The sequence below is a fragment of the Trachinotus anak genome, unplaced genomic scaffold, assembly GCF_046630095.1.
Source record: "Trachinotus anak isolate AG129_WGS33_773 ecotype Australia unplaced genomic scaffold, CSIRO_AGI_Tana_v1 ptg000016l, whole genome shotgun sequence".
NCBI lineage: Eukaryota > Metazoa > Chordata > Actinopteri > Carangiformes > Carangidae > Trachinotus > Trachinotus anak.
In genome coordinates, this window is record NW_027273867.1 from 875,387 (window position 1) to 902,368 (window position 26,982).

At 42.6% G+C, this 26,982-nt stretch overlaps 1 protein-coding gene across 3 annotated transcripts; it reads left to right on the plus strand.

The window, feature by feature from the left end:
• Positions 1-364: 364 nt before the first annotated feature.
• Positions 365-25,909, plus strand: smad10a (SMAD family member 10a). 3 transcript variants are annotated; one of them, XR_011693819.1, is made up of 14 exons: positions 373-1,135; positions 5,984-6,059; positions 8,014-8,254; positions 9,737-9,911; positions 10,032-10,055; positions 15,669-15,878; positions 15,993-16,250; positions 16,908-17,009; positions 17,302-17,355; positions 18,536-18,719; positions 19,229-19,397; positions 19,638-19,776; positions 22,925-25,466; positions 25,636-25,909. XR_011693819.1 is itself a non-coding variant. In XM_071499753.1 (13 exons), the coding sequence occupies exons 1-13, from the start codon at positions 1,132-1,134 to the stop codon at positions 23,134-23,136; spliced, it is 1,845 nt and encodes a 614-aa protein (XP_071355854.1). In that variant the 5' UTR covers positions 365-1,131; the 3' UTR covers positions 23,137-25,909. The 3 variants fall into 3 exon arrangements, 2 of the variants coding, with proteins under 2 accessions (XP_071355854.1, XP_071355853.1); XM_071499753.1 differs by having other exon boundaries at positions 365-1,135; positions 16,911-17,009; positions 22,925-25,909; XM_071499752.1 differs by having other exon boundaries at positions 22,925-25,909.
• Positions 25,910-26,982: the final 1,073 nt, after the last annotated feature.

The window sequence follows — 26,982 nt, forward strand, 5'->3', positions numbered from 1 at the left end:
AGACACATTGAAGAAGTTATGAGAAAATTATAAGGGAATGATGGACCTGTGAAATAAAGACCAATCATCAGGTCGTTGTGAGTGATACCTGGAGACCATCCACATGGTGGAAAACCATCAGTCAAATCACAACGAACGGTCGTCATTACAACATCCTTCATTTACACTCTTACTGTGGACTCTGGGCTGAGACCCCACAAGGCTTCAGTCCAGCAGCAGATAAGGTCCTGGAAGATGTCTGTTTATTGATTCTTGATAGAAACACTTCTAATACAAACATAAAAATATTTGTAATCACTGGAGCTCCAATCATTCTGGGGATGCCACAATGCTTCAGTTTCTGTCAGAGATGAGGAAATCATGTTTGACTGGAATAGAACATGTAGAGCGTGAACAGAGTCCTAAACCCTGAGCAGACCAGTCCAGTGTTGTTCGAAACTACTATTCTGGTTGGTGTGTGTTACTATACTAGTGTTGAAATGGCAGTTTGAGGGTTAAATCGCGGTTTTAGAGTTAAGGTTGGAATCAGGTTTAGGTTCAGATGAGGGTTGAACTTAGTCCTCCCGTTGTGACGTTTAAGGTTAAAGTGACGAGCTAGGGAATGCACAATGTCAAAAACGGGTCCCCACGAATATAGTAAAGCAAGTGTGTGTGTGTGTTGAGGGGGCGCTAATCTCCGCGGCGCCACCTTAAAAAAACAGTCTCGCGGACCTGTCAATCTAGGCGAACCAGACAGACCCTGGCTCGCGGCCCTGCTGTGAGAAGCGCTTCGTGATTGGCCGAGAACGATAGTCCCTGTGAGACCTGACCGCCCATTGGCTGCAGCATGTCGAGACGCCGACGCGCACGACGTCTACCCTCTATTGTTATTGTGGCGTGCGCGTGAGGAGCAGGCAGGATGCACGAGGAGACAGTGGGGCCGTTATAAGGATAAAACAACAGAGAAACCAAACAGGCGCAGCACAGCATCAGAGAAATAAACAGAAGCAGGTTCTAAACCCAGACTCAGCTGCCGTGAGAACCGATTAACAGGCTCAAACAACAGCTACAAACACACAGCAGCCCCGGTCCACACGGAGAGATCTGAGCTCCCACGTCTGTCTGTCCAAGTTCCTCTCTCCGCTCCGGCTCATGTGTAAGTATCAGCCGCTCGCCTCGACCATTTCTGTCCCCTGCTTCCACCAGTGTCACGACAAGACCAAGAACCAGAGGAGCAGGGTCATACTGGCTGGTTGAACTGTTATTTGTCTGCTCCTCTGCTGTCTCACTGTTTCCTTGTCACTGTTCCGTCGGGCCGGTACTCGGTGTCCTCCTCTCTGGTCTCCCTCATTTTTAATTTGGAGCAGTCAGATAAATTAGAAATGTGTTGGTTTAATATGTCAGCTAGTGCTCCGACGTGCTGAGACAGCGGACTTCGTGACGCATGTTAACCGATATGGGATGTCAGTGAAGTGGCCTGGAAACGGCTCAGGTTGTATCAGGGAGACAGGTAAAAGACAACGTGGCTGTGTTTTCACACCAGTGGAAGTTTGTATTTGGAGATTGCTGTCCTCCGGGTCTGGGCCTGTATGATGAGCAGTGTGTTACAGATGTGGACGGAAGGTGTGTCTATGTGTTAGGGAGGGGACGTTACCTGTGACTGTCAGCGACAGGCTGCTCACGTGCTCCATGACTCTATAATGAACAGCGACGTCGAAGGACATCTAACTGGATACAGTATGTTTGGTCGTTAATGTCAATTTCAGTGTTGCAACTCCTGAAGCATTAACTGAGTTGCATGTATGTTACATGTATATTACATATATGTTAGGCTGTGGCACAGCAGCTGGTTTATTAATTCAGACTGTGCAGGTTTAACGTAGTAAGTCCAAATCAAATTTTTATTTATACATCTCAACACCACAAATCAGAAACTTCCCTCTGGGGAAATTGAGTATTCCCATTTTATACCATGATGTTATCTACCACTAAAATAACATTATGCAAAGTATACCCTGTAACATTATGTCAGATATACCTTATACCAGTATGTCAGATATACCTTATAACATTATGTCAGATATACCTTATAACTTTGACATACCATATCACATTATGTCAGATATACCTCATAACGTTATGTCGGATATACCTTATAACAATATGTCAGATATACCTTATAACATTATGTCGTAATTACCTTATAACATTATGTCAGATATACCTTACAACATTATGTCAGATATACCATATAACATTATATCAGATATAACTTATAACATTATGCCGGATATACCTTATAACATTATCACGAATATACCTTATAACATTATGTCAGCTACACCTTATTACATTATGTCAGATATAACTTATAACATCATGTCATAATTACCTTATAACATTATGTCGTAATTACCTTATACCATTAGGTCACACATACCTTATAACATTATGTCAGATATACCTTATAACATTATGTCTTAATAACCTTATAACATTATGTCATAATTACCTTATAAAATTATGTCAGATATACCTTATAACTTTATGTCAGATATACCATACAACACTATGTCATAATTACCTTATAACATTATGCTAGATATACCTTATAACATTATGTCAGATATACCTTATAGCACTATGTCGCAATTACCTTATAACATTATGTCAGATATAGCCTACCTTATAACATTATGTCGTTATTATGTTATAAGATTATGTCAGATATACCTTATAACATTGTGTTGCAATTTCCTTATAACATTATGTCGGATATACCTTAACATTATGGCGTAATTACCTTATAACATTATGTCAGATATACCATATAACATTATATCGCAATTACCTTATAACATTATGTCAAATATACCTTACAACATTATGTCAGATATACATTATAGCATTATGTCAGGTATACCATATAACTTTAAGTTAGATATACCATACAACACTATGTCATAATTACCTTATAACATTATGTTAGATATACCTTATAACTTTATGTCAGATATACCTTATAACATCATGGCGTAATTACCTTACAACATTATGTCAGATATCCCTTATGTCAGATATAACTTATAACTTTATGTCAGATATACCATATAACATTATGTCAGATATACCTTATAACGTTATGTCATAATTATCTTATAACATTATTTTGTAATTACCTTATAACATTATTTTGTAATTACCTTATAAAATTATGTCAGATACACCTTATTACATTGTGTCAGATGTACCATATAACATCATGTCGTATATACCTTATAACATTATATTGTAATTACCTTATAACATTATGTCATAATTACCTTATGATATTATGTCAGATATACCGTATAACATTATGTCAGATATACCTTATAACTTTATGTCAGATATACCATATAACATAATGTCAGATATACCTTATAACATTATGTCAGATATACCGTATAACATTATGTCAGATATACCATATAACTTTATGTCAGATATACCATATAACATAATGTCAGATATACCTTATAACATTATGTCAGATATGCCATATAACATGATCACGAATATACCTTATAACATTATGTCAGATATAACTTATAACATCATGTCATAATTACCTTATAACATTATGTCGTAATTACCTTATACCATGATGTCACACATACCTTATAACATTATGTCTTAATAACCTTATAACATTATGTCAGATATACCATATAACACTATGTCATAATTCCCTTATAACAATATGCTAGATATACCTTATTACATTATGTCATACATACCTTATAACATTATGTCTTATTTACCTTATAACATTAGGTCGCCATTACCTTATAACATTATGTCGTAATTACCTTATAACATTATGTCAGATGTACTTTATAACTTTATGTCAGATATACCATATAACATTATGTCAGATATACCTTATAACATTATGTCGTGATTACCTTATAACATTATTTTGTAATTACCGTATAACATTATGTCGTAATTACCTTATAACATTATGCTTGATATACCTTAAAACATTATGTCAGATACACCTTATTACATTATGTCAGATGTACCATATAACATTAGGTTGCAATTACCTTATAACATTATGTCAGATATACCTAATAATGTTATGTCGTAATTACCTTATAACATTATGTTATAATTACCTTATAACATGTCAGATATACCTTATAATATTATGCCAGATATACTTTATGACATCATGTGTTCTCGTTTACAGCGGAGACTGTACATTTTACGCAGACTCAAAAAGTTTGGTGTGGACCAGTGGATTATGTTTTTATTCTATCAGGCTGGACTGGAGAGCTTAGTTAGATACAGGATGTCAGCAAGGTATGGCAACTTCACTGTACAATTAAAAACTAAGCTGGCTCATCTGGTACATACTGCCATGAAAATGATGGGGAGGAATGAATTCCAGTCCCTCCAGTCCATTTATGAGCCGTCTGTCCTTCGGCAGGCACAGAGGATAGTGAATGAGCCATCACATGTCTTCTACACAAAATACAACCTCCTGCCCTCTGGTAGACGATATAAAGTCCCCCACTGTTAACGCAATCGTCTGAAAAACTCATTTGTTCCTGTCTCCATTAAACTTTTAAGCTATGCTGCTTGAGGCTTCAGGAATTGTGCAAAGCTTCATGGTATTTTTAGTAGTGGGTGTGTGCATTAAGTGTTATGTGCAATGTTCACACAAAGATTGGTGTGTGAGGTGTGTATTATGTGAAGTCTTTGTTGTTGTGATTTGATATGGCCAATGCTGTTCTGTCTGTGCTGTGCATCTGCTGTGGTGTGAGAGCAGCCCCGAGTCCACAACAAATTTCCCTATGGGGACAATATAGTATATTCTATTCTATTCTATTCTATTCTATTCTATTCTATCGTAATTACCTTATAACATTACGTCAGATACACCCTATTACATTATGTCAGATATACCATATAACATTATGTCGTAATTACCTTATAACATGAAGTTCTATAGCTTCATCCTGCTACAATACTTACCTACCTGTCTAGCTCCATCCAGAGTGAAGGTTTTGACTGATAGGTGTTTGTAATGGAGTAATATTGTGCCATTACAACTTGTACTGTAGTAAAGTATCAGAATCAGAATCAGAATCAGAATCAGTTTTATTGCCAAGTATGTTTTCACATACAAGGAATTTTTTCTGGTGATTGGTGCAATTGATCAGCAACAGTGGGGCTCTCTAGCCTTGTTGATGAGGCTAATAGCAGATGGGAAGAAGCTATTTTTGTGGCGAGAGGTTTTGGTCCTGAAGGACCGCAGCCTCCTGCCAGAGGGGAGTGTCTCAAAGAGTTTGTGTCCAGGGTGGGAGGAGTCAGCTACAATCTTCCCTGCACGCCTCAGAGTCCTTGAGGCGTACAGGTCCTGGAGGGACGGAAGATTGCAGCCAATCACCTTCTCAGCAGAGTGGATGATACGCTGCAGTCTGTTATTGTCCCTCTCCGTGGCAGCAGCGTACCAGATGGTGATGGAGGAGGTGAGGATGGACTCAATGATGGAGGTGTAGAAGTTCACCATCATAGTCCTTGGCAGGTTGAACTTCTTCAACTGCCTCAGGAAATACATCCTCTGCTGAGCTTTTTTGATGAGGGAGCTGATGTTTAGCTCCCATTTGAGATCCTGTGTGATGGTGGTTCCCAAGAAGCGAAAATGCTCCACGGTAGCCACGGGGGAGTCACACAGGGAGATGGGGGTGGGTGGGGCTGGGCTCTTCCTGAAGTCCACTATCATTTCCACTGTCTTCAGAGCGTTTAGCTCTAGGTTGTTCTGCCTGCACCAGGTCACCAGACGGTCAGTCTCCCACCTGTAGGCAGACTCATCGCCATCAGAGATGAGTCCAATGAGAGTGGTGTCGTCTGCAAACTTCAGGAGCTTGACAGTATCTGAATACCCTCTACTGTTAGATCTGCACACTTCACTGACATCCACTAACTCCTGGTCTCCCTGCTCTACTAACAGGGACTGATTCAGACCTGGGCCACCACGATGCCAATGAACTCTCTGGTCACTCATTGGCTGACCAACTTAATACCAGGTAAGCAAGACAGCAATACCAAGTGTTTCTCCTCTCATTGACTTTAATACCTTCAAATGACCAAAATTAATAGCAAGGTGGCTCATATGCTAATATTACATCAACACAGTAGCTTTGGTCTGAACAGGTTCAATTCAATTCAATTTCAATTCAATTTTATTTGTATAGCGCCAAATCATAATATACATTATCTCAAGGCACTTTACAGGGTAAGGTCAAGACCTTACTTTGTTACAGAATAAACCCAACAGTTCCCACAAAGAGCAAGCGCTTAGCGACAGGGGGGAGGAAAAACTCCCTTTTAACAGGAAGAAACCTCCAACAGAACCGGGCTCAGGGTGGGCGGCCGTCTGCCTCGACCGGTTGGGTTTAGGAGAAGATAGAAAGAGGGGGAGGGGGAGGAGAGGGGAGAGAAGAGAGAGAGAGAGACCAGGAACAGCTGTGTCGGTAATGGTGTTATCAATAATAATGACAGGTAACAGTGGTTAATAGTAAAGATGAGTAGTGGTGGATCTGGGTCCTGCTGCTCCCGGGGCAGAGATACCTGCAGAATGAGGACAGAGAGAGGGAGAGAGAGGAGAAGCACAAACTACGGGAGAGAAAAAATACAAAGTTAATGGCATGAAGTTATCGAGAGAGAGAGGGGGAGAGAGACAGAAATAGAGAGAGAGGGTTCAGCAGCTGTCATGGCTCCACAGCCAGGTGTTGACTCTGTTTGACTTCTGTAATGACTAAAATCTAACAAGAGATGATTATATGACTGACACTGGTGTGGCCCCTCAGTCAGCTCACATCAGACACAGTCAGTGTTAAACTCATGTTAAATATTCACCAGTGGGATGGATGGACCTGCTGTCAACAACTGATACAGCAGTCTCACACCACACCATCATCTTCCTCAGCAGATGAAGATGTCCAGTTGTCATGGAGTCACAGATTTCCAGGTCTACACATCTTAAACTTCATGTTAGTTTGACTCTGACAGAGAGTGAAAAACCTGTGAGTTTGTCCAGAGTAAAACACCTGGTGGTGTGAAATCCTCCAACCACAGGACGCTGTCCTGGTCACATGTGCTGTGTGTGTCACAGAGACGCACCAGGCTAGAGGCACAGGTTGTGTGTCGTTTGTGTGAGTGTAGAGTGCGTCTCCCCTCACTGCACTGAGGACATGTGACATCATGAGGACCAGGTGTACCACAGGAAAATGATCATTGATTGACACCCACAGGTGAACAGGCAGAGGAGGCTGCTCCTTGTAACAGATGAAGTGAAACATGGCTGATCTTGCTCTGCCCATGGACGTGATTCTTTTAGACAATAGGATGAATTCTCTCAGACAGGTCCACCTGTCACACAGATCAGGAGTCCACATGGAGGCTGTCAAGGATCTGAAACACAAGACTTCAAACTGGATCAAAGTCATTTTGAGCTTCTGTCAGACAAACACAACACTGACACATGAGCAGAGATGATATGAAAGTGCTGACAGCGCTAACAGAGCGTTACCGTGATTAAAATCACAGATTTGTCTGTTTGAGAACTGATGGAAACATTTGTGATGATGGAAGAACACAACTCAAAAACATGTAGAACAGAGGTCTGGTTGTTTTAATGAGGAACAGGTAATAAACTTTAATTCATTTTAAAGCTTCTTAAAGTTTTCATAGTGAAATTTATGTTATTTCCCAGCTGTTGAGAAAACTGCTGAATGTTTCAGTCTGTGGTTGTGTGAAGTCAAAGTCAGACACCTGCTGGTGTCCAGGTGTGTCTATTATTCTGTCCACTCCATCAGTGAAGCTGAACAAACAGCAACATACAGGTGGTAGGACTCATGAGAAAATATTACAGAACACAAATGCAGTAATAATAATAATAATAATGATGATAATAATGTGTATGCCAGTGTGAGTTTGCCACAGTGGATGTGTGGTTCAGTTGATCTCGTGTCCCTGCAGCATCATGTCGGTGAACCCTCCGAGCAGCAGTGACGCCTGCCTCAGCATTGTCCACAGCCTCATGTGCCACCGGCAGGGCGGGGAGAACGAGGGCTTTGCCAAGCGTGCCATCGAGAGCCTGGTGAAGAAGCTGAAGGAGAAGAAGGACGAGCTGGATTCGCTCATCACCGCCATCACCACCAACGGCGTCCACCCAAGCAAGTGTGTGACCATCCAGAGGACGCTGGATGGACGGCTGCAGGTGAGTCGGCCTCACGTACACAGACTCATTATATTATTATTCTTCATTACCTTCAATTTAATTCATTATTTACAGTCATAAATACATACATGGGTGACATAAAGACTTGGAACTGCTCTCAAGTTGATCTTTACTGGCCTCAGTACCATGAAGTTTTACATGTTTTGCCTGCATCAGTCCCACACAGGATCAACACTTGTCATTAATGTAGCTGGCTTTGATTCAGACCAGTGAAGATGATATAAGACTCAAACTGGATAATTCTGTGTCATAAGAACATTGAAGAGAAATTCCTCTTCTAAAGCTTTCTCCCAAACTTTATCAGGAAACTGTGTTCAACTCGTCCTCCCACTGATTCTTTTCAAGGCTTCCAAATCATGTGAGTTTAATAAGGCGTGAATCATCACATTGGACCCTTTATAACTTGGATTAAGTTTCAGAATAGAGTCTAAAAGAGATCTGGGTGGCTGTGATGGAAAATAAGCAGAGGACAATATACAACCTCAGAGTTGCAAAAATCTAAAAAAAAATGAGAGTGAGGGATACTAAATTTTAGCATGAGCTGATCAAATGATATGAAAGTGGTATCAACAAATAGATCTCTTATTGTGGTGACCCCTCTTTTAAGCCAAACATCAAAGGCTCTATCTATAATTGATGGAGTAAATAGATGATTTCTTACTATAGGAACATAAATTGAGAAGTCATTAAGTGAAAAATATTGTCTGAACTATGTCCAGATTAAAAAAAAATGCTTCACAGTCAGATTTGAAGTGTACCTGGATACAGATTCAGATAGGGGGAGTTTTAAACAGGGCATGGCATGTAAAGAAGTAGGGCCACAGGATAACTTCTCCATTTGTAATAATTTGGGTAGTATCGTGCTATGGAGACTCAGTCCAATATAACTGTAGCTAAATCCAGATATAAATGTGTCTATAGACAAAAAGAATGTTTTTGATAGAAAGTTAGGAATACATTAGAAAACATACATAAAATTTGGGCAATACATTCATTTTGATTGTATTAATTCTTTCTCCTAGGAAGAAGCTAACTGATTCAAATCTTGAAAGTGGTGGGAAATTAGCTTTAAAGAGGTGTTTAATTCCTGAGTATTTAAATATGTGTTTACTTACTTTAAGGGGGAATGAGCTAAGTGTGATTGATTTGGCTCCAGTATTCACCAGTGTAACCTTGCTCTGCTGTATTAATTAATTAATTTTATATCCTGATATTTTCTCAAAGTCTTCTAATAGGTGTTTTTGGAAGGCTAATTAAAAGCTCAGATAGATATAAAAGCATGTCAATAGCATAAAGGGATACTTTATGCTCCAAACCATTTCTCAGTCTCGAGAACTCCAGAGACCAGAAACTTAAACCAGTTGGAGTGCTGAAAACACTAATTGAGGTAGAATGTGGTGTCAGTGTGACCATAATGGAGGGTGGAGCAGCTGCTGTGACAATGCTGTGCTTTCTCCTCAGGTGGCAGGCAGGAAAGGCTTTCCTCATGTCATTTATGCACGGCTGTGGCGCTGGCCTGACCTCCACAAGAATGAACTCAAGCATGTCAAGTTCTGCCAGTACGCCTTTGACCTGAAGTATGACAACGTGTGTGTCAACCCCTACCATTATGAGAGGGTGGTGTCTCCAGGCATCGGTAGGTCGGCTTTAACAACTGTTTACAGCTTTAGCAAACATCAGTGTAGTTCAACAAACAGTGATGCTTCATGTTCTGAGTGAAGTTTTCTCCTCACGTTCCCTCTCCTCTCTCTGACAGTTGGTCTCAGCCTCCAAAACACAGGTGAGTTCTGTTCTGCAGCTCCACACCATGACCTCACTCAGGGTCAGGGTATAACACACACACAGGGAAACCACCTGTTGTTCCTCATGGACCTCAGGTACACAAACAGTCCCAGTCTGAAGGCTCAGACTCTCAGTGTGTTTCCTTCTCTGGTGCAAAACTGGACATGTTGGTGGAATTTCGATACATCAGTCTTTAGAGAAGGGCAGGTTGATATGACCTATAAATAATGTCATGATAGTTTTAGTCTATATGGCAATCCACAATGTATATCACAATATTTTTAAATCTCCTCTGAAGATCATCATAAATGTCTGATTGAACTCTGATGCATAAAATCACAACAGTCTGATGATTCTAGTCCAACATCTGTCATCATGTCTGCATTCAATCATTCTTGGTTACCGGTAATTGGTATATTTTATATTGTCCAGAGGTTTCTATTGGAACACAAAGAGGGAAATCACAACAAGTTAAATTTGGCCCTGAACAGAAACATAGCAACAAAGATTCAATAAGAATCTCTGAGAAAGACATTTAACAAAGAGCTGCTTCTTTTCTCAACCAGTTTGTCTGTCGCCACTTAGCCTGTCCAGTTCGATGGACATGTCCAGAGTATACCTGTGTGACCATATGTTGGTGAACCCAAAGACACAGCAGTTCTGCATTTTACACTGGATCATCCATTTTCCTCACTCTGCCAGTTTCTGGAGGATCTGGGAGCTGTGACAGAGTGTATCTCTTTTTCCTTTTTGCATTAGAAGACATAAAAACAACAAAAGCACTGAAACATTTGGTCTGAGAGGTCGCTGTGTCTGCGCACACTGCCATGGCAACCAAAACAATACCTACTCTATCTTTTTTTAGGATAATGGAAATTTAGATTTCCTCCTGTGCAGCAGTAGAACAAGAATTTCATCAAGTCAACAGCATGAACACAGGGTCAGCAGTTAATACATTTAGGGCTGTTTTTACATGCTGTTATTGATATCAAGAGAACATGCACAAGGTTTAATTCTACACAAGGTTTGTCCTCTGTTACAGACCTGTGGCCTGGTCTGTAACAAATGATACCAGACATGACAGAAGGCTGTAACGAAGGGTATATTAAGCCAAACATTCAGCTAAATGAAACATGGAAATGGGAGGGATTAGTGGTGTAGTGCATATATGGATGAGTCAAGGGTATGTGATTAAAGAAAGGAAAAATAACACAAGACGACTAGTCTGAAATGTAGGCCATGGGGATGGTGTCCTGGCTGCTCGGAAAGAGGGAGGGAGAGCAGCTCCAAGACAAGTAGCTCGTTATCACCTTCTGCCACTCCGAAGTGGGGGGATTGAGGGATTTCCCTCCATCACCCACATAGACCTCAGAATGTTTCAAGGCCCAAATAAGAGCCAAGGCTTCTTTTTCCACAACGGAATAACTCAACTGGCATGTATTAAATTTCCCGGGAAAGAAACTGACTGAAACTGGGTGGTCAATACCATCAGTACCAGTCTGCAAGAGGACACTGCCAGCTCCCAAATTACTAGCATCTGCTCATGTCAAGATAGGAGCAGATGAAATCAGACTTCTGACATTTTCAAAAGCCCATTGACACTGAGGGGACCAGTCAAACCTGACCTTGGAACCTAACAGGGTAGTAGGTGGTGCAACTACAGTGGAGAAGTTTATACAAAACCGTCTGTGGTACCCCACCATGCCCAAAAAATGCACAGGTGGCAACCCAATAGCCAAATGGTGTGTACCACATAAGCACAAATACTCTTAGCAGATGAGTTGCCGGTTCGACTCCTGACTAGCGTGAAAAAGCGACTAGCTTTTTCCTGCATGGCATTCCCCTCCCTCTGCCCCTTTCCTGTCAGTCTCTACTGTCCTATCTGATAAAGGCACAAAAGCCCAAGAAATATCTTTTTTTAAAAATGCACAGGTTCTTTGGTAGTGGACAGAGGTAGAAATTGATCAATAGAAAGAACTTTTTCTCTAACTGGGTGAACTTGACCCTAGCCAACCACCTTCCCCAGAGAAGTGACAGTACCCTTGTAAACATTTAGCCAGATTTGCCTTGGATGGGCAAATCTCATTGATTTGCCCATCCAAGGCATCAACATAATCTAAATACACTGCGCTTCCCTCTAACCCCGCCACTACCTTATTCATCAACTGTTTAAAAGTAGCTGGTGTGTTCTGTAACCCAAATGTCTTTATATTATAGGAATAAAAGCATGTGGGTGTTATGAACGCGGCAATGTCCTGAGCTCATTTTGACAGGGGTACCTGCCAGTAACCCTTCAAAAAGTCAAACTTGTTTACAAATTTCGCTGTGCCCACCTGATCAACACAAACCTCCATATGAGGAAGTGGGTGGTCTGGTTTTGTGATTTTATTTTCTTTGCAAAAATCTGTGCATGGTCTAATAGTTTGGTCTGGCTTGTCCACCAACACACTGCAATGTAGTGTTGCAACGTGTAGTTCCACTCCTACTGAGTGTGTTTTTCTTGAGAAACTCTGTAAAACCTCTCTGGGATTGGTGCAGCGTCTTCCACATCAATGTCATGCTCTATGAGATGGGTTTGACAAGCATCACTTTATCACCTTTGGCCACTCCCTCTCAAAATGCAGCCAACTATCATGGATGGCCGTCTCCACTGTGGCACTCCTGGAAACAACCAACAGAAATCAAGCTGTGGTGAGAGAACGTCACACCTCTACGTCAGTGTATATACTGTACTTTAGACTGAGCAGCCTGGCTGAGGCAGAAGAGGAGGGATCTTTAACTCCTCTGAAAATGCAGGGGGAGTTAAAGCTAAACCTCCTTTCACCTCTGTAAGGAGATGTGATGCTCCCTGCCTCAATGGGGCACGCACTGTACCCATCAGCCCTGCTTCCAGTCAACCAAGTCCCCATACTTGACCCTCTTCTTCTCGTAGGCCTCCTTGCCACTGAAAAATCAGGAAAAGCAACCTGCAGGAGAAGCTGCTTGTGTCCTTTTACCCCTGCTCCATTGAGAGTGTGCTGATGTATTGTACGCCAGCAGCTCAGTGGCGAACAGGAGAGCCCTTCAGAGGGTCATCACTGCTCACTGCCCTCTCTGGAGGAACTTTTCAGCTCCCACTACCTCAGCAGAGCAGCCAACATCCTGAAGGACCCTTCCCACCCTGGACATAATTTGTTTGAACTGCTGCCCTCTGGCAGACGGTTCAGGCACATCACATCACAGACAAACAAACTCAAAAACAGCTTCTACCTGCCATACAAGAACTAAACTCTATGAAACACTGACATCATCACTCATAGCACATGTTTACATTCCTCTGCACCCTATATTTATATCTCTATGAAAATGAAAAAAAAAATTATTTCTTTACTACACTTCTAACTCAGACTGTGCAATACTATAAGTGCAGTATCTATATGTGCAATTTTTTCTTTCCAATTGTTCAACCACCATGACTATACTATGTTGTCAACCTCTTTTAGATTTTAAAGTCAACAGTTATGTTCTTTTTTATATATGTACTTGTTTTTGCACTTTATTCTCTTTTTTATTCTCTTTTCTTTTGTGTGTTGTGTGAATTCACCATCTGGGTTGTCACAAATTCCTTGACAACAAAGGAATCTAATCTAATCTAATGCTGGCCTTGATGATTCAGACATCAGGACCACGTCTGGCCTTGTGGTCACTGCAATGGTTTCTGGGAACTTGAGCGCTTCCCTAGATTGGCTATCAGCTGCCAGTCGTGTGCAGTGACGAGGAGCCTGCCCAACACCCTTGCCCGGGCCTGTAGATTCTCCCTTGCCTTGCCTTGTTGAATGGCCTGTCTTTCTGGGTATGGTTGTTTGTCTTGACTGATCCCTGTACAGATCAGTCTCTACCCCTGACTTGGTTGTGCTGCCAGTGATAGTGTCTCTCTCGCAGACTTCTTAGCCAACCACCAGCAGTACAGGTTGGTTGTGAGCGTCCTCCACTCCTGCTCACACCCCCAGTTGGACCAAGTGACACCTCTCTTCTCCTCTGGCTTTGTTGCTTCTGAGCCCTGAACATCCAATGGCCTCAGATCCACCCAGAACACTGCACTGCAGTTGCAATTCTATCTGGTACACTGCCTCCTGGACCCTCCACTTCCCCCCAGTCCTGACTCAAGTGCCGGCCTTGGAGATTTTGGTGTCAGTGGAGTCTCTGTATTGCAGCACCTCTCTTTCCTCAGTCAGGTTGATGAATGGAAGCTGTAGTTTGTTCTTCTGGCCATACAAGGCACTCTGTGGCTGGCCCAGCCATTAGCCATTAGTGGAGGAAATCTTAAAACAATATCGGGTCTCCCTCTCTCTATGACAGCAGGCTCTTATCTCTGCAGCTGTCTGGATAGCTAGCTAACCAGCTGACAAGCAGTTCTGATGGAGTATAACAGTCCTGATCAGTAATGATCCTGTCACGTCTGAATAAAGTCGTAGGAAACATTAACCAAACCATCACTTGTTTCTGAAAGAAAAAACAAGCGAGAGGCTTCATAACCTTCATAACCCCTGACAGTAACCTTAAACTGAAACAGCTTTTAGTACCAAGCACCTCAGCATGTTATAGACAGAAGGAGCAAAGGTTAGGTTGGTGAGTCAGATTCCAGTCTCTATCTGTGCAGCAGGGTTGTCACTGGTCTGACTGAAGTACTGACTTTCCAACAAAATGGAAATAAAGAGGAGTTTAAATCCAACATTCATTGTTTTCCATGGTTGGACAGGTTCTGCCAATTTCCCTGTACTGAACATTCAGATGTGTTTATCCTCAGAAACACAAATATGTGGTTCTGTAAGGTCTCTCACAACTAACAACACTGTTTCCCTCTGGGGTCTCTGTCTATCAGTGACATAACTTTATTAATATATGATGTAGAGAAAAGTTTAGAAAACTAGCTGAAAGTGTTGAGCTTTCACACAACATCTCATGTATGTCTGTAATTTGTAGAAGAAATGGCTCAAATATTTTCAGTGATTTTCAGACATACCCAGACTTCTAAAGAAAATGCACTAAATTTACTGTACATTTGAACAGACTCTGTTAAATGTCTTACAACCCTAGCATTTCTACTGTATTTGTTGGTATAAAAAGTGAAACAATATTTTTTTAAACTTGAGCTCTTCTAATGGTATAAGATGTGTAGGATTTCTTTGGCGCCTGTGGCATATTCTTCTTCTTTTGTTTTTTGGCAGCTTCATAGTTTATTGAATTGACAGAGAGAGAGACTTAAAGTTGACTTTGTGACAAAGGCTGCAGTGCATGGTGAACACATTCAGGACGGGCAGGAGTTAATCAGAGCGAAGGGCAGTCTTAATGGACTTCACTATAAATCATCAATAATAGCATTTTTATTACAGGTGATGTTGGATATTAATTCTGTGATATTTTATGATATCCAGAGGCTGTTGATTTGGGTCCTCTGTTGGTTAATGTCCCATTAAGCCCTCACTGTCACTGAGTCTTGCCTTTAGATTTATCCCCATTTATCCTTCCATTAGAGTTTATACCAACCAAATGTTCTGCTGTTTTTATTGAAAGTCTGTGTCCACTCGCAAATATTCACATTTCTGACCTGACCTCCTGGATCCTGCAACAGCGCCAGGCAGCCTCATCAAAGAGGAATACATCCATGACTGTATACAGATGGACCTCCCCCCCGGCATGCCTCTGTCTGACCACCAAGCGGCCCTTAAGCTGCCTCCTCCAGATCACTATGGCCAGCCCCTGCCCTCCCGACAGCTGTCCTCTGAGTCCCATGGACCCCCACCTGTCAGCAGATACACTAACCTGCCGGTGTCACCCAAAGGTCGGCTTTTGTTTTCATTATTCAGTGGTGACCCTGCGATTAGCCTATGTGTGTAGTGTGGTGACCAGAGTGCATCAGCAGCAGGTCTGACCAGTTCCTCTGTCATCCCTCCAGTGTCCAGCTCTGGCTCCATGCTGCCGCTGCAGGGCAGCAACAGTGACGGCCATCTCCAAACCGCATCTCCACAGGCTCAAATCATGACCCCAACACCACGACCTCCAACTCCAACTCAGCCCCCACCTCAGCAACAGGCTGCCCAGCAACCCTCACAGCCCCCCAATTCTCAGCAGCCCTCCATACCTCCTGCTCACTCACATGGGCAGAACGGATACAGCAGCAATAAACACCCCCAGAGCCAGGCTGTGTACCACAGTGAGTACACACGCTGAGTACACACACTCTGAGTACACACTCTGAGTACACACTCTGAGTACACAGACTTGAGTACATACACTCTTGAGTACACAAACTCTGAGCACACACACTGAGTACACACACTGAGTGCACACACTCTGAGTACACACACTGAGTACACACTCCAAGTACACACTATGAGTGCACACACTCTGAGTACACACACTGAGTACACACTCTGAGTACACACAATGAGTGCACTCACTCTGAGTACATACACTGAGCACATGCTCTGAGTACACGCTCTAAGTACACATACTGAGTACACACTCTGAGTACACATTCTGAGTACACACACTCTGTGTGTACACACTGAGTACACACACTGTGAATCCACTAACATACGTTCGGAGATTCTTCACTGCATATAATAATTCATCATATAAATTAAGTAAAAGTAAAGTAAAAGAAAAGTTAGACAGTATAGTATTTTATTATATACAGACATATACACACACACATATGTTATTGCATTGAATAATTGTAAGTGTGCTTTGGCAACACATTCAAAATGCCTGTTGAATTGAAAACAAAATTGAATTGAATTGAGAGAGAGAGACAGAGACAGAGAGAGACAGACGGTCACTGATCATTCTTTATTTTCTCGTTATTTAGCAGTCTGGACAGGCAGCAGCACAGCCTCCTACACTCCAATCGGACCCCAGCAGAATGGGCGTGGTCACCAACAACCTCCCCTCCATCATCCAAACCACCACTGTAAGACTTCAAAACCAGATTCCAAAGATGTCCACATGAGTTCAGACCACTGCCTCTGATTCTGAAGATCTCATGTGATGTCTGTTGTCTTAGAGAGTTCATCTCACTGTTCATGTGCTCATGTGTTCATATGTCAATGTGTTCATATGTTCATGTGTTCACATGTTCATCTGTTAATGTGTTCATATTTTCATGTGTTCATATGTTCATCTGTTAATGTGTTGATCGGTTAATGTGTTCTCTCAGCCTCTGAGAGTTTTAAAGGGAAACTGAAGCTCTCTCTCTCTTTCAGGGTCTCAGCACCATGGGTCGAGCTCTTTCCCTCCATCTGTGTCCAATCATCCAGGTTAGAGACATTACTGTGTGTGGACCACACTGGGAGCTGATACTGTTGCTGCTGATTTCATGCAGTGTTTTTGGACCAGTCCTCTTTATTTTAATAAGAATTATTGATCTGAGTTCAGAGATGTGCTGCTGCTAAGCGAGTCTGAGGATCAGGATTCACTCTACACCCTGCTCGTCTGTAGGAACTGCAGTGAACCGGTGGTCTAAGGATTTAACTTAGAGGAAATCCAGGTAGTTTGAACAGAGTCTCGAAGACACAAACACTGACCCTCTGTCAGCATCATCAGAGGAAATGTTGCCTCCACCTTCAGTGGAGTTTGTGTCTGTTCTCTGACACATTTATCACTAAGATGTGAAGATGCAGCCACTACTGCCTCTTGTTGTTATTTATGATGGAGCCCATGTGACAGCAGACAGTAGCTCCATCAGTGTTTTCCTTTAACATCATCCAGGTCAGTTCTTTAACAGGTGATCAGGTGAAAGCAGTCAAATGTACACCTTAGTGATAAAAAAGAGACAGTTACAGTCTGCAGTGCTTTTACACATCATTGAGTGTTTATCCTGCATGCAGTAAGTACACTGTATCACTTATTTGTTTGCTCCATGGTTTGTTGATGTTTACACTGGATCTTCAAAAAGATTAATCTCACTGTGACTTGTGAAGGGTGGATTTAAATTCCATTTTTGTTTTTGGATTTATTGAATAGGAAATGGACAATGGACTGTTTGGGACTATATGGGACCATCAATGGGGTTTAATGAGTTGCCTTCTTCTGGCACAGGCTCAGGGGCTCTCAACTCCTGCCGTGTGAATTTATTTTTGGTTGTTTGTTTTGTTTCCATAATAAATGTATGTTGTAGACTTCATTAAGGTTTCCCTCCAGTATGCTTTGGGGTTGAGAAGGTTTAAAGGCATTTAAAAACTAATCATTAACCAGGTTTTACCAAAAAAAAGGGCACAGCAACACTCGAATTCAGTTAGTAACTAGAGTTAAAACTTAAGCTGATTGTTACTCCTCAACTTCATTTACTTCATTTACTGAAGTTGAGGATGAATCTACAGTCATCCTCGGTCAAACTGTCCGTCCTCTTATTTATGTCCATAAACCATGACAAACAGGAAACACACAGCACATGTTTGTGGCAGACTGCTTCGTTACCTGTGTCTGTTTTCAATGCAGGACCAGAGTTCTGGTGCTCGATCTCCTACTTTGAAATGGACGTTCAGGTGGGTGAGATGTTCAAGGTCCCGTCCAGCTGCCCTGTGGTGACCGTGGATGGTTACGTCGACCCGTCGGGAGGCGATCGCTTCTGCCTTGGCCAGCTGAGTAACGTCCACCGCACAGACGCCAGTGAGAGAGCCAGGTGAGAGGAGACAGACATTCCTCTGTCTTTAATGGGTTTAATGTCATGTTATCTATAAGTATTAAAGAAGAACACTGTCTTTAATCCAGACATCAACCTTCCACATGTCAGTGCCATGACGACGTCTGATCTGTGACATCAACTTCCAAACTTTACTTCTGCTTCATTTTTACTCTGATTTTATTGATGAAAAAGTCAAAGTTGTTCAGAGAGAAGAGTCAAGACTGAGTCTGCAGACAGTGCACCACTGCTGCTCCACCTTAACCTACACCTGCACAGTACACCACCGCTGCTCCACCTTAATCTACACCTGCACAGGACACCACCCCTGCTCCACTTTAATCTACACCTGTACAGTACACCACCCCTGCTCCACATTAATCTACACCTGCATAGTACACCACCGCTGCTTCACCTTAATCTACACCAATATTCAGTTTCACTGTGAATGAAGTGGAGCACTAACTCGTTGTTCCACCTGTGTGTCCTGATGTTTCCTGTGCGTCCAGGTTACACATAGGTAAAGGTGTGCAGCTGGAGTGTCGTGGTGAAGGTGATGTGTGGATGCGCTGCATGAGCGACCACGCTGTGTTTGTACAGAGCTACTACCTAGACAGAGAGGCAGGCCGAGCACCAGGTGATGCTGTCCACAAGATCTACCCTGGAGCCTACATCAAGGTCTGGATGCAGATCACTCACGCACACACGCACACAGATTCTCTGTAGCTGTGTAAATACCGTATTCATTTGAAAACACCAGGGTGTTGAGCTGACTGGACCCACTGACCTTTGACCCCTTGACTGAACCAGACTTCCCTCTGACATGAGCTGTTTTTAGCAGCAGTGTATGAACTAGTTCTGTGCTCTTCACTCTACATGTCCAGTTGTTGTAACTCCAGCTACTTGTGTGTTCCTCAGGTGTTTGACCTGCGGCAGTGCCACAGACAGATGCAGCAGCAGGCGGCGACGGCTCAGGCTGCAGCTGCCGCGCAGGCCGCCGCTGTGGCGGGAAACATCCCTGGTCCAGGCAGTGTCGGAGGCATCGCTCCTGCCGTCAGTAAGTGTTGTTCAAACCTGATGAAAAAGTGTTCACTGTTCAAGATGGAGTTACTGTTCTCAGAAAACCCTCGAAACCCTCTCACACACACAACTGAAACACTCTCACACACACAACTGAAACACAATTGAAACACTCTAACACACACAACTGAAACACTCTCACACACACAACTGAAACACGACTGAAACATTCTAACACACACAACTGAAACACTCACACACACAACTGAAACACAACTGAAACATTCTCACATACAAGTGAAATGCTTGCACACATACTAGTAGATTTCAGTTGAACCGGTCCATGTAGGTCCGTGTACATTCAGGCAGTTATAAACGTTATAAACCAAAAAAGAAACTAGAACTAGAACTTTCATGATTTTTGGCACCCACTATCATCCAATTTGTGCCAAATTTCAAAGAGAGACTGCGAATGACCTTCCAAAGGAGTATATAAGGTTTCATGTTGATAGCATTTAAAAAATTAAAAAATTAATGGAGGAAGTGGGGGTGCCCCATGTCATATGATTAAGCCCCATTCAGGGAAAGCAATGATATACGTTTTTTGAAAGTACCACCAAAGATGCGGGAGTTATAAGGCAAAATGCGTTTTATAGAGTCTATAGGTACTCTACGAATTTCATGGCCCTCAGATTAATATTTCAGGTGAATTAAATAAATTAGTTTGTAATTTGTCCTGTAATAAGCCCCGCCCGCTTTGACCAATCATGACCCCCTTTGGTGCATGGGCTCAGGAATGGCCTTAGAACCAAATTAGGCCAAATTAGGTCCATATCCTTACAGTCCCAGTGCCAATCACATATCTACAATTTGGTGGTAATAAAACTTTGTTTGGGCAAGATATGTTACAATATGTATTTTGATAACATGGAGAATTCTTGAAATAACAAAATTCTTTTATTAACTCTAGATCAGGTTGGTCTGAAGATTATACATTCCAAGTTTGAAGCAGATCGGTCAGAAACTGTAGGAGGAGTTTAAAAAAAGTATGTTTTGGATATTTCACAATTTTGCGAAAAAAATTTGTCAGGCAGAAATGAGCAAGGCCCAGCCCACGGCGGGCTTGCGCCCCTAAAAATCTTTACAATTACAATAGGATTCCCAGCACCGCTGGTACTGGGAGACACGTTGCCTTGCATACACCCCAGCCCATCACGGGCTTGGACCCCTAAAAACAGCTGTCAAATAACAAAAAAAGAAGAAAATCTAATGAGAAGAAACGGTCAAATTTTGGTGTTTAAATATCGCCTTGTTTAATTTTTCCTTGTTCAATTGAAGAATAAAGAAAGGTAGTCAGGTGACACAGAAGTAAAGGTAAATATTTCACAATGAAAGCCAGAGGACAGAACGGCCGTTCTATAAAGTGTAAAGTTATTCAAGTACATACACATGAAGATCTGTTTTTGCTTAGTTCTTAGGTCTTTTGCATTAAAACACTAAAATATTTGATCAAAAAGTGTATGTAGGGGTGGGCATTCTGGCCAACAGATGATATGACTATCTTTTGGGGTAAAATTGCAATCTCTGGTTTTATTGTGAAAGTCCTGATCAGAAGTTGTGATGTGTATTTTTCCGCCACTTCGAGGCTCTTTTCGGAACCAGTCACACTTTTTGCTTAGTTCATAAAGGAGTATTCGTTTGAACATCGCTGTTATTTATTTAGTAAAGCACTTTATGTAAGTGTTTTGATTTGAAGGCTTTATCACTGCTAACCAGTTAGCCCTGGCTCGTCCTGCAGCCCTCTCGTCTTTGGATGATTAATGCTTTTATTTTCTAGTGTTAAATTAATATTAGCGTGTGCACACACACACTCCAACCAGCTGATTGTCATTTAAACTGCTTGTGTCTGTGTGCTGCACTGTGATTAAAAGGAGTGGAGGAGATTGACAGGCAGCGTTAATTGATTACCTAATTAATAAACAGGTTGTCTACAGTGACCAGCAGAGGTCCCCACGTGTTTATTATTGTTCACCCTTTCAAATCAAAGAAGTTTATATTCTCCTATGATCAAGCTAGTGTTCACTTTTTGTAGCTATTGTTCGTTGTTGGTTGTAGCAGACACTACAACTTTGATTCTGAAATTCATCAGTTCTCAGCCGTACGTTAGTCCTACATAGAGGACAAATCAATCTGAAAATTACCATAACTGCATATAATGAAGCTATTTTACACATTCGTAGCCTCTAACTTTGATTCTAGACCAAACATCAACATACACCATACTTCATAGAAGAAATTTCAGATTCAGAGATATTTTAGATCTAACCAGACCAACTTCAGTTTTAACTAAATCTACTGGTGTGTGTGAGAGTGTTTCAGTTGTATGAGTTTCGGTTGTGTTTCAGTTGTGTGTGTGAGTGTTTCAGTTGTGTGTGTGAGAGGATTTCAGTTGTGTGTGTGAGAGTGTTTCAGTTGTGTTTCACTTGTGTGTGTGAGAGGGTTTCAGTTGTGTTTCACTTGTGTGTGATTGTGTGAGTGTTTCAGTTGTGTGTGTGAGAGTGTTTCAGTTGACTTTCAGTTGTGTGTGTGAGAGTCTTTCAGTTGTGTTTCACTTGTGTTTCAGTTGTGTGTGCGAGTGTTTCAGTTGTGTGTGAGAGTATTTCAGTTGTGTTTCAGTTGTGTGTGTGTGTGTTTGTTTCAGTCGTGTTTCACTTGTGTGTGTGAGAGTGTTTTAGCTGTGTGTGAGAGTGTTTCACTTGTGTGTGTGAGAGTGTTTCAGTTGTGTTTCAGTTGTGTGTGAGAGAGTGTTTCAGTTGTGTTTCACTGGTGTGTGTGAGAGTGTTTCAGTTGTTTGTGTGAGAGTGTTTCAGTTGTGTTTCAGTTGTGTGTGTGTGAGTGTTTCAGTTGTTTGTGTGAGAGTGTTTCAGTTGTGTTTCACTGGTGTGTGTGAGAGTGTTTCAGTTGTTTGTGTGAGAGTGTTTCAGTTGTGTTTCAGTTGTGTGTGAGGGAGTGTTTCAGTTGTGTTTCACTGGTGTGTGTGTGAGTGTTTCAGTTGTGTTTCACTTGTGTGTGTCACTGTATGTCATTGTGTATCAGTGTGTGTCAGTGTATATCAGTGTCAGCTGTCAGGTGGTCTGTGTGGATCATGTGGATCAGGGGGACTCACTGTGCCCCTCTGGATCCAGGTCTGTCTGCCGCAGCTGGGATCGGTGTGGACGACCTCAGGAGACTGTGCATCCTGAGGCTGAGCTTCGTGAAGGGCTGGGGGCCGGACTACCCCCGGCAGAGCATCAAACACACGCCATGCTGGGTGGAGGTCCACCTGCACCGTGCCCTGCAGCTCCTGGACGAGGTGTTGCACACTATGCCGCTGGCTGATCCAGGTCCTGCTAACTGAAGACCAGGACTGTGTTCAGACTCTGATCTGGATTCTGTGAACCTGCACAGACACACTGCTACAGGCCAAATATGTAAATGATAAAGACACACACAGACACACAAACCACCTACAACACAGTATGCTTGTAACAATCAGTGCACACACATACACATACACTAACACAATCATGTTATCCAGGAGTCAACAACTCTCCAGACAGATAACAGGACATGTAGACTGAGTCCAGACCAGAACACAGTCTGGACTCAGTCTAACAACAGAACTGATGTGGACTCAGACTCTGTGCTTCTGTATTTTTGTACCAAAACATTGAGCTTTAAAGTCCTGGTGTTGTTCTCTGTGACAGTGATGCTCTGTAACCAAAGCCACAATACCTCACAACTACACCGTCACAGGCCAGAGGTCACAGGTCAGAGGTCTGAGGTCAGGTCTCAAGTCTGAGGTCTGAGGTCAAAGGTCAGATCTGAGGTCAGGTCTGAGGTCACAGGTCAGGTCACAGGTCAGGTCTGAGGTCAGGTCTGTACAGCAGAATGGACACAGACCAAACATTAGACTCCACCTGTGCCTTCCTCTGGTCTCACCTGTCAGGACCTGGTCTCCTCGAGACTTGAAGACCTGCTTGTTTACACTGACCCCCCTCCACCCCAGGTGATATTAGAGAGGAACCAGCGTTGGTGTGTGTCCCACCGTGCCGGCTCTCCCTCACACACAGATCCAGCTCTGTGACTACCTCCACTGCCGGCTGGTTAATTAGTTAATGAAGAGGAAAAACTGAATCAAAATAAAAATAAATCAACGTAGATTAAAGGAAACGTTCAGTTACATTTCATGAGGTCATTAATGAGCAGACAAACAAAGGTCACGTGACCTGCAGCAGCCGACTGAGTCTGGACTCTTCTGGACTCTTCTGGACTCCATCTGGACCATTCTGCACTCTCAACTGGGTGAACCAGATGTGCTCCTGTGGCACCAGACTTCACTCAGTGAAAGGTACATTTAACGTCATGCAGCTGAATCCAGACTCTGCTGGTCCTCTTCTGGTCCTCTTTTGGTCCTCTGCTTGTCTGCTGCTCCTCTGCTGGTCTGCTGATCCTCTGCTGGTCCTCTGCTGGTCTGCTGGTCTGGACGTGTAGTTGGACTCTGTCAGGAAACATTGGTCATGTGATTCAGCTGCTCTAAGATCATGAACATATGCATATTTGTGATTGTGCCTTTTGTTGTCAGTAGATGCTCCAACACTGGACTCAAGACAGACTCACATCTGTCTCCACACATGAGGTCCATGTTGCACATTGTGGTTTGGTTTTCAGCTGGTTCCCTCAGGGATCTGGACTCATCAGACTCACCTACCTGAGTAGTGTTGTTGTTGCCTTAGTCTTTGTGGGTGTAAAATATGAATGAGTCGCTTGGCACTATCTTAGCATGTTCCCCTCTGCCCGTATTCAGGGATGTGTTCGAGTAGGCAAATTCATCATCATCATCATCATCATCATCGTCATCTCATGACCTCCATGTGTCCTTAGATGCTTTGCAGTCAGAGCCAGTAGTGCAGTGTTAATCAGGATCAGGTTCAGTGGTGGATTTGGTACCAGGCTGGTTTCACTGTGAGCGGCAGAGCCCCTGATGTCATGTCTCAAGGCCCCTGATCTCATGTCTTGGGGCCTCCTTGCATTCACTCCAGTGTTTCCTAGAATCAAAGAGTTTTTTTGTAGGAAATCTGCAGATCGTCTTTATTCACTGGTCCAAACAGGTCGAGCTCTTTATACCTGTAGACAGAGGTAAGCTGTAAACGCCCCCTTGATGATGTCATAGAATACGAGCCAGTGGTGTATCTTCAACACTCACTCATTCACTCACTCACTCACTCATAATAAACCTTTGAGTCCCCACAGAATGTGAAGCTACACACAGGTCGATGGCTACAATTGGTTGTTACATCCATGGTTTGATAGTTTGAGTATGAGCTAAGCGGCATATTGACAATCTGTTTGTGAGGTGTTTAGGGGACATCAGTGAACTGTACCTGGGTGACATTCTCCCATCTAAACTGCATGAGTCGGTCGCACACCGTCCCCACAGTCAGGACTGGACTTTAATGCTGAAGCTGTGACAGATGTTTCTGAGGGTCTTTGACTGCAGCTCCTGTTTCTCCAGCTGTGTGTGATCTCAGTGATAATGACCAGAGCAACAACTGGAGCAACTGTTATATTCATCACAGTGAAGACTTAAAGCTGCTCTCAGCTGCTGTAGGTTCACTCCACTGCCACACATCACAGAGTGTTGCATTGTGGATAGTGTGCAAAGTCTCAGTTCTGATGGAGGGTGGAGTGCTGCCTGTAAACAGGCTTCCTGCTGCACACAGGCCTGGTCACAGGGTGTGGATGAAATATTCCAACATTTATTTGAATGAGTCTTAGTGTAAATGATCAAGACTGAATGTGAAACATTTCTGGATCAGATTTCATCCCAAAACCAGAACCACTGATGATCACTGAGAATCATCCCAGTCTGTTTTGAATGTGGGTCAAACACACACACACACACACACACACACACACACACACACACACACACACATCATCATCATCATCACACTCATCAACATTCAACAGCTTTGTTCAACTATAATGAAAACATGTAGTAAAGAACTGAATTTGGCTACTTTAGAATATTGTTATTTTTATTTTGTAGTTATTTTATTGTAAAGATGTAAAAGTGCTGCTCCTGTAATGTTGACTGGATATTAAAGTAAAATCAACTATTATCAAGATCCATACAGACTTTGTGATGTCTTGTCACACACACACACACACACACACCCACACAGAAACAAAACAGTGACCTCACACTTGTTAAACTAATGAAACTAACAACATTGAACTATACAGGTGAGGTAGAAACAGGTGGCAGACAACACCTTTACAGGTATTTCCTGCCGTTTGCTTTAAATATATTGCAGCAGGCTACACACATACACAGTCCCTCCTTCACACAGACACACCCCTGTTCAGACCTGGTATCAAAATCCTTCCTGAGTGATCCAATCACATGTGTTCAGCTCTGAGTTCAGGTGTGAACGCACCCAGGAAGCATTTGAGATCTGATCACTCAGACCACATTCTGAGGTGGTCTGGACCACATGTGACCACATTCTTTTAGCAGTGTGAACGCTCTCACTCATGAAAACTCATGTTGATACCTGTTCTGAACAGGTCTGAACAGGGCCTCAGTCTTGGGGGTCAGCACCACCCACAAACCATCCTAACACCCTGAAGACATGACCCCTGAGAGGAGACCTCACCTGTGGCAGGTGTGAGCACCACACCACAACCACTCAGCATCCTCTGAGAGGTCAAAGGTCATCGACCTGGGCTCAGACAAGATAATAAATGGACCTTTGAGTTGAGATGATAATATCATAGACATATATACATAGATGCTGCATTAGCTGCTTCAGCCTGTTGCTGTGATATGTCAACGTTGCTGCCATATTGGTCCGTGCCAGACTGTCCTGTAAATGGTAGGAATACAGGAGGAGCTGGTTTTTCAGGATGAAGTAGTATAGTAACAGTAAACATATAGTACAGTATAATGTGGACTATACAGTATGTGTCATGTAATATAAAGTGAGATGTAGCAGTATTGCATATAACAGTATAGTACAGCAGTATATCATGATTATTTACATCCTATAAATAATGATGGCGATGAGTCTGCCTACAGGTGGGAGACTGACCGTCTGGTGACCTGGTGCAGGCAGAACAACCTAGAGCTAAACGCTCTGAAGACAGTGGAAATGATAGTGGACTTCAGGAAGAGCGCAGCCTCACCCACCCCCATCTC

Bases quoted from the DNA above. Each gene is read 5' to 3' on its own strand.
- smad10a (XM_071499752.1), top strand. The intron at 6,060-8,013 runs GTAAGCAAGACA...GTGTCCCTGCAG, and splicing joins GCTGACCAACTTAATACCAG to CATCATGTCGGTGAACCCTC. The intron at 8,255-9,736 runs GTGAGTCGGCCT...CTTTCTCCTCAG, and splicing joins CGCTGGATGGACGGCTGCAG to GTGGCAGGCAGGAAAGGCTT.